The sequence below is a fragment of the Chrysochloris asiatica genome, unplaced genomic scaffold, assembly GCF_000296735.1.
Source record: "Chrysochloris asiatica unplaced genomic scaffold, ChrAsi1.0 scaffold00213, whole genome shotgun sequence".
Lineage (NCBI taxonomy): Eukaryota > Metazoa > Chordata > Mammalia > Afrosoricida > Chrysochloridae > Chrysochloris > Chrysochloris asiatica.
The window spans coordinates 2,182,724-2,191,150 of record NW_006408731.1 but is presented as its reverse complement, the minus strand read 5'-3'; the positions used below and the strand labels follow the sequence as shown (position 1 = coordinate 2,191,150).

The 8,427-nt window shown below is 42.1% G+C and overlaps 2 protein-coding genes across 2 annotated transcripts; both read right to left on the bottom strand.

Annotated features, from left to right (window-relative positions):
• Positions 1 to 5,721: 5,721 nt before the first annotated feature.
• On the bottom strand, positions 5,722 to 6,109 carry LOC102814908 (histone H2B type 2-F-like). Its single transcript, XM_006872788.1, has one exon. It carries the CDS (start codon positions 6,103 to 6,105, stop codon positions 5,725 to 5,727), a length of 381 nt encoding a protein of 126 aa, XP_006872850.1. The 5' UTR covers positions 6,106 to 6,109; the 3' UTR covers positions 5,722 to 5,724.
• Positions 6,110 to 6,914: 805 nt separating this feature from the next.
• On the bottom strand, positions 6,915 to 7,589 carry LOC102815278 (histone H1.5-like). The gene has a single exon (XM_006872789.1). The coding sequence runs from the start codon at positions 7,587 to 7,589 to the stop codon at positions 6,915 to 6,917; it is 675 nt and encodes a 224-aa protein (XP_006872851.1).
• Between the last annotated feature and the right edge of the window lie 838 nt (positions 7,590 to 8,427).

Genomic DNA, 8,427 nt, shown 5'->3' with positions numbered 1-8,427 from the left:
AGTTTACCCAAGCCTTGTGATCCTATAAACAGCGATGAAAAATCCCCCATCATTTAATGTTCTTGGAAATGACTGACAAAGATGATACTGAAAAATGGCTGCTCTTGCTGCCTGCTATGAGAAAAGATTATTACTGGGAGACAGGGGTATGGTAAAGCAAGCAAAGCTTAATGTATATCAGATATACAGGAGGCAGGGGAACTGTGTGTCCTTCAAAGACTTCTTCCCTGGGACGAAAAGGAAAAGAGAATTTACAGTGATTTGGAGCATTTGGTGGAGTTGCAAGGACTTTCAGAAATTTCTTCATTGTACTGCTTATTACAAGTTGTGCTGATCCTTCAGGGAGAACTTCAGGAACTTCCTTAGTCCTATAATAGCCCTTGGGTGGGTGTTAACAAGGTCCATGGTTCAAGCTTATCAGCAGCTCCTCGGAAACCCTATATAGGGTCGCTATGAGTTGGAACCAACTCAATGGCACTTAATAACAAACAACAACCTGAAGTAGAGTACAGACCAAGGTTAGCATTACAGACCTCTCTCCTTACAAGATGGGAGTCACTGTAGTCTGTCTCAGCTTCAAAGACACCCTTAATAGTTCCCTAGGGGTCCTGGTGGACTTTTGGTGTGGTGCTGTAGGATCAGCACTGAACCACAGAGTTGGTAGTGCAAACCCACTGGCTGCTCCTTGGAAACCATAAACAGGGTAGCTATGAGTCAGAACTGATTCGACAGAATTTAACAACAGGTGTCCTGGTAGACTCCTGGTGTGGCACTGTATGTATGATAAGCACTGGACTGCTAACCACAAGATCGGTGCCTCAAAGCCACCAGGTGCTCCTCAGAAATTTTATACAGGCTTGTTATGAGTCAGAACCAACTTCATAGCACTTAACAACAACGATTCTGAACTGATCCGATGGTACTTAACAACAATAGGGAATCTGGTGTGGTGCTGTAGGAGAAGAACTAGGCTGCTAACCACAAGGTTGGTGATTCAGACCTATCAGCTGCTCCTCGAATACCCTACACAGGGTCACTATGAGTCAGAGTTGACTCCACAGCACTTAACAACAACAGTGTTTACTAAATGAAGCAGGCTTCTTCCTGACCCTAAGTCAGGGCTTCGAAGCAGTTCATCTGGTTGGATACCCGCTGAGAATTTGCATTACCACTGCAGGTATATTGAATCAGAATCTACATATTAACATGATACCCGGGTGATTATTTACATATAATTGAGTATATAAAACATTTGCACTACCCAGAGCTCTATTTCATTAATTGTTGTTGTTAAATGCTGTTGAGTTGATTCTGACCCATAGCAACCCTGTATAAGGTTTCCAAGGAGCAGCTGTTTAGCTTGAACCACCGACTGACCTTTTAGTTCTAACGACTTTGCAGTCTTACATGGTAGCCCACAGCGCCACACCAGGACTCCATTTCATTAATTATCATCCTTAATTATTTTGGAGTGGTGAGTCTTACATACACATAGGAATCACCTTGGGATCTTGTTAAAATGTAGTCTCTACTTTCAACCAAGATCTACCTGATGTCAGCAACGATACCCTCATTCCATGCTCTTGTCTGAATCCAATTTGAACCTCTGGCAGTTCCCTGTTAGTGTACTGTTGCAACCATTTTTGAAGTATCTTTATCAAAATTTTACTTGCAGGTGATATTAATGATATTGTCCAATGACTACCACATTCCATTGGGTCACCTCTCTTTGGAATGGGCACAAATACGGATTTCTTCCAATCAGTTGACCAAGTAGCTATCATCCAAATTTTTTGGCATAGATTAGTGCCTGCAGTATGGCATCAATTTGTTGAAAGATTTCAATTTGTCTTTCATCAATTCCTCATTCTTTGCCAATGCCCTCAATGCACCTTGGACTTCTTCCTTTAGTACCATTGGCTCTTGATTACATACTACCTCTTGAAATGGTTGAACACAGACTATTTCTTTTTAGTACAGTGATTGTGTATTCCTTACATCTTCTTTTGATGCTTTCGGTTCAGTATTTCGCCTATGTTTGTTGTTAGGTGCCTTCAAGTCAGTTCTGACTCATAGTGACACAATAGAACAAAGTATGTCTGATCCATTGAATCCTTCAATATTGCAACTCGAGGCTTGACTTTTTACTTCAGTTCTTTTAGTTTGAGAAATACTGAGCTTGTTCTTCCCCTTTGGTTTTCTAACTCCATATCTTTGCACAATTATTTATAATACTTGACTTTGTCTTCTTTTTATGTTGTCCTTTAAACTTTCCTGTTCAGCATTTATTTTCTCATTTCTTCCATTTGCTTTTAGCATCTCTACACTGGAAAGCAAGTTTCAGAGTCTCTTCTGACTTCTATTTTAGTTTTTTCTGTCTTTCTTGTTTTCCTAAGACCTTTTGCTTTCATCCTGTTTGATGCTTTTGATGTCATCCCACAACTCTTTTGGTCTTTGGTCTTTAGTGTCTAATGCATCAAATCTGTTCTTGAGATGATCTTTCAATTCATGTAGGACAATATGTTCATGGTCATATTTTGTCTCTCATGGACTTGTTTTAATTTTCTTCAGCTTCAGCCTGAACTTGCATATGAACAATAACAATATTTTAATCTACCTATCCATTGTTATTGTGTTTTAAATTATAACCATAAATACATGTATCCTGGATTCCTGGTGTGGGACTATGGGTTAATGCGCTGGATTGCAGAGTCCGTTTGGACCACAAGGTTGGCGTATCAAGTTCACCAACTGCTCCTTGGAAACCCTATACAGGGTGGCTATGGGTTGGAACTGACTTGATGGGCACTTAACAGCACCAACATGCATGCATCCTTACTAGTTTCAAGTGGCCATTGAGTTTACCCTGACTCATGGCAACCCATATGCCTATGACAGAGTAGAACTGTACTCCATAGGGTTTTCAATGACTGATTTTTCAGAAGTAGATTGACAGGTCTTTCTTCTGAGGTGTCTCTGGGTGAACTGAAACTTCCAATTGAGTTATACAGTTAAATGCATTAACTATTTGCACTACCCAGGCACTCAATGGCCACCACAATGTCTTGGAGACAACAATTTCAGCTTTTATGAAGGAACAAGAGAGTGCTTCAAATGATCAAAATACAGTGTCAGAAAATATGCTATCAGAAATATCTGCTAAAGAGTGATATTTATGTACCTTCAAAGGATTGAGAGAGTGATCAAGAAAACTACAGATGAAATTACAGACAAAACTTTACAAGAATTGAGGAAAACACTACAAGAACAAGCTGAAAAAATAAATGAAAAAGTTGAAACCATACAAAAACAGCAAATAGATGACCAGAAGATTAATGCTAAGACTTCAGAACATATTAAAAGGGCAAAGAAATACAACTGAATCAATAGAAGGCTCAATTAGTTAGCTTGAACACAAATTGTTCAATATTTATTTGCTAGAGGAGCAATTAGAAGAAAGAACAAAAAGTTCTGAAATAAGCCCAAGATTTATTTGGAACACTTTCAAGAGGAATACTTCATGTGTGATTGGAATTTCAGAGCAGAAAGAGGCCACACTCCTCCAAAGAGAGAGACTCGTATAAGAGTTTTTGGGATAAAACTCCCCTAACATCATGAAAGATGAGAAGCTATGCCTCAAGAAGTTAAATGAACTCCATTCAAGAAGTTGAACAGGTTCCAAACAAGATAAACTCAAAAAGAAAATCACTGATGTATTATAATTAAACTTTTCAAAGCCAGAGACAAGGAAAGAATCCTGAGAGCAGCTCAGGAAAAATTGTTACCTAGAAGGAGAATTATTAAGAATAAGCTCTGATTTTTCAGCAGAAACCATGCAGGCAAGAAGACAATGAAATGACATATATAAAACTCCAGAAGGGGGGGAGGGGAAAAGGGGATGCCAACCATAAATCATATATGTAGAAAAATGGTCCATCAAATACGATGGCAAAATTAGGATGTTCCTAGATAAACAGAATTCGAAAAAGTTTGTAAAAACTAGAGCAAATCTTACAAAAAATACTAATGGGAGTTCTCTGGACAGAGAACCAATGACAGCAGACAGCCTGAAATGAACATGCATGACAATATCACCCAGAATTTAAACCAGCTATTGTTGTTAAGTGCCTTCAAGTGGGCTCAGATTCATAGATTCATAGTGACCCTTTCTAGGGTTTACAAGGAGCAATTGGTGGGTTTGAGCCGTAGACCATGAGGTTCAAACGGACTTTTTCGGTCAGTGCATTATCCCGCAGCACCACATCGATATTCTTAAAACAAACTTATTAAATTGCTGTCAAGTAGGTTCCAACTCATAGTAACCCTGTATAGGAATTCCAAAGAGTGGCTGGTGAGCTTGTAACCGCGGCCCCTGCAGTCCAGTTCATTAACCTACAGTGTCACAAACTTTAAAAAGAATGAAAATAGGGAACCAGAAACATCCGTTTACAACAACAAAGAATACAAAGTAGAAAGAGGGAATAATGTAGGTACAAAACTTCCAAATAAAGAAATCAAGTAACTTTCAAGAAATATTAGTAAAACAACCTAACCCCAGCCCTAAAACTAGACTCAGCCTTAATCCAAAACTCTAGCTGCCCAATCCCTAAAACTAACCATAACCATAGCCCTAAATGTGGCACTGTGGGTTAATTCGCTGGACTGAAAAGTTGATTTGAACTGCAAAGTCAGTGGCTCAAGCTCACCAGCTTCTCCTTGGAAACCCTATACAGGGTTGCTATGGATCAGAATTGACTCGATGGCACGCAACAACCTTAACCCTAAATCTTTACTCCTACTTTTCTGCTCCCCCCTACTTCCCCCCCAAAAAAGAGAATTCTAAAGAGAAAATTATCTGGGGAATGGTTTATTTTAACCTAATGTTCGTCTTATAATTCACAGAGCTCCTTATTATTGAAGGCCTGAGATTGAAGGTGTAATCTCTAAGGTAAATTGACATTCAGCTTCCATTTTCACTAGAGACTGATATTTTTAAGAGTATTTGAGGTTTACTTAGTCGTTTATTAAGTGCCATCGAGTCAATTCCGACTCATAGCGACCCTGTACAGGATTTCCTAGGGTTTGAATCGTTGACATTGTAGTTCTTTACAGCCTACAGCTCCACAGTTAAGTCCATTTAAGCACACTTAACTCCACATAAGCAGCTTAATTATTAAATCTCTGCATTAATTCGTTAGAATGTTAGGTGAATAAGAAATATAGTTTCTAATGTCTGGAAACTTGGCATCATGTACCTTAATATTATAAACCAAAATAACTTTTGCACTAATTGAAAAGGAGTCATCGTAGCTCAACAGGCTACACAATGGTTGCTAACTGCAAAGTCAGCAGTTCAAACCTACTAGTCACTCGGCGGGAGAAAGATGAGCCTTGGATAACCAACATATGGTCTCTAAGTCGGAACCGATAACCACCAAGGTACAACAGTTAAATGCCAAATGCCGTTGGGTTGACCCGCATAGGGTTTCCAAGGAGCGGCTGGTGAACTTGAACCGCCGACCCTGGCGGTTTAGATTGCCATTGCAGTCCAGCGCATTAACCCACAGCGCCAAACCAGGACTCCAAGGTGCAATTAGACTAATTAAAAATGCATTTACAATGGGTAGTAAAACGAATGTCAGTTCTTTTTGGAAAGCTTAGTGGCTCTGAAAAGAGCCGTTGGGGTGAGATTTCAACAATTAGTTAAGGCCACAGACTTGTGGCTCACTTGGAGCTGGTGTACTTGGTGACAGCCTTGGTGCCCTCGGACACGGCGTGCTTGGCCAGCTCCCCCGGCAGCAGCAGGCGCACAGCGGTTTGGATCTCCCGGGACGTGATGGTCGAGCGCTTGTTGTAATGCGCCAGGCGAGAAGCCTCACCTGCGATACGTTCGAAGATGTCGTTCACGAAGGAGTTCATGATGCCCATGGCCTTGGAAGAAATGCCGGTGTCGGGGTGGACCTGCTTCAGCACTTTGTACACGTAGACGGAGTAGCTCTCCTTGCGGCTGCGCTTGCGCTTCTTGCCATCCTTTTTCTGTACCTTAGTCACAGCCTTCTTGGAGCCCTTCTTCGGGGCAGGAGCAGACTTGGCAGGCTCAGGCATGATGGAGGTTATCGACGAGAGAATGAGAATGTAGAAGAATGAAAAACCCGCTGGACAGGGTCCTTTTATTCTCAGATCTTAAGCAAACAAGGCGTTCAGTAGTCATGCCTATTATTGGTGATTTCTGAGATGACGTATCAAAATGTTGTCCAATCAAAATAAACGTGCTTTACGTCATAATTCCATTGGTTTAATTAAAATTAATTTTAGCCAATAGCATAGCTTTATTTTCGCGCCTAGAAATGCTACTTGTACGAGAGCTCTAGGATTTTAGTCTGAATTTGCCTTCCAATGCAGTGGATTACTGTGGTCATGTCTGGACACATCAAACAAGGCAGAGTAAGGCTCGCGCCAAGGCAAAACTCGCTCTTCTCGTGCCAGGCTCCAGTTCCCAGTCAGCCGTGTGCACCGTATTTTTTCCTAAGGGTAACTACTCCAAGCGCGTCGGCGCGGGCGCTAGGGCACCTAACAGCCAAGACTTAGCTGGCCGGCCACGCAGCTCTAGGCAAAACATGCATTAATTTTTCGCCATCCGCAACAACGATCAGCAGTTGCGGCAGTCACATTCGCTCTCTCAAAGGCAAATAGGTCATTTACTACTTTTGGAGCCACAGCCAACCTGTCACCACTGCTTTTGATGTAAAGGATCCATCCTTCTAAGCAGGTTCGAGCAAAATTTGAGGGAGAACCAAAAACTCCATGCATATAAAAACAAGACACTAATTGTGTGTGACAGTGCACAGCTTTTTCACAGGTATATTTGGGTGGCTCTGAAAAGAGCCTTTGGGGTTAGGTGTAACAGGAAGTTCTTACTTCTTCTTAGGAGTAGCCTTCTTAGCCTTTGCAGCTTTAGGCTTCGCTGCCTTAGGCTTGGAGGCTTTAGGTTTTGCTGCCTTAGCCTTCACTGCCTTTGGCTTAGCAGAGGTCTTAGCCTTTTTCGGTTTGGCAGCAGATTTGGCCTTCTTTGGGCTCTTGGCCACTTTCTTAACTCCTGCTGTAGCGGGCTTCTTCGCCTTCTTGGGTGTTTTCTTCACTGCCTTTTTGGCTCCTGTAGCCTTCTTGGGCTTTTTAGGAGTAGCTCCAGCGGGCTTCTTGGCCTTAGCGGCGCCTGCTTTCTTAGTTTTTGGCTTGGCTTCCCCAGAGGCTGCCTTCTTATTGAGCTTAAAGGAGCCCGAAGCGCCGGTGCCCTTGGTTTGCACCAGGGTGCCCTTGTTCACCAGGCTCTTCAGGCCAAGTTTGATGCGGCTATTGTTCTTCTCCACATCGTAGCCCCCGGCTGCTAGCGCTTTCTTAAGAGCGGCCAAGGAGAGGCCATTGCGCTCTTTGGAAGCTGCCACAGCTTTAGTGATCAGCTCAGAGACAGGAGGCCCGGTGGCCTTGCGCTTCGCAGCGCCACCAGCTGACTTCTTGGTTGCCTTCTTCTTGGCGGGAGACTTCTCCACCGGCGCTGGGGCGGCGGTCTCGGTAGGCGCCGTCTCCGACATGGCGATAAGAAAATCTACCAGAGAAGGTTTCGAATCCAAGGAGAACAAATTTTGCAATGCTAGCTCGCTCCGGCCCGGGGCTTATATAAGCCGGTGCTGTCTTGTGATTGGTGGAGCAGTCAATCCACCGCCCTCTGGCAGACGCCGGTCAGGGTTGCACTTTTAAATTGTGTTTGTTAGTCTCCGAAATTTGATTAAATGAGAAAAACATCGGTACTAAATTAAGTATTTTGAAGAGCCAAAGGAGGAAAACAGATTACAGGTTCACAAACTTATTTGTGTTTTCATGAATCATGCAAGAAAGAGGAAATATATATTTAAAAAACCCCTTAGCTTTGCGTATGAATCTACTTGCCTGTAAACATCGCGATAGTTAGTTGTATGTTGCAATAAATTTCTAGTAAATATCAAGCGAAAGTTTAAAAAAAGGGTCTGTAAGGAGATTAGGCTTTTGATTTTTGCCTAAGGAAAGACACTTAAGGTCTTGTGTTTAGTAGAAACTTTGTTTCAAAGTGTAATAATTAGCACAGGCATAGGGCAACTGGTTCCCTATTCCCCCAAATCAGTCACCTAGACCCTGTTTTAAAACCGGTTCTGCCTTCATGGCGTTGCCACGTGCTTATGTCTTTATAGACTAGGGATTTTGCAGTTTGGGAAAACTAATTGCCGGGGTGGCTTTCTTCCCATTACAGCAAAAGGAATGGAGATCTTTGCTCCCAAATGCAAAGCCCAGATTGAAATTTCAATTTCAGTCGCGTATGTTATCTAATTTAGGTTTTCTTTGATTCCTAGGCAAATCATTAAAACGAGGGCAAAAAATGATTAATTTAGATCCTTT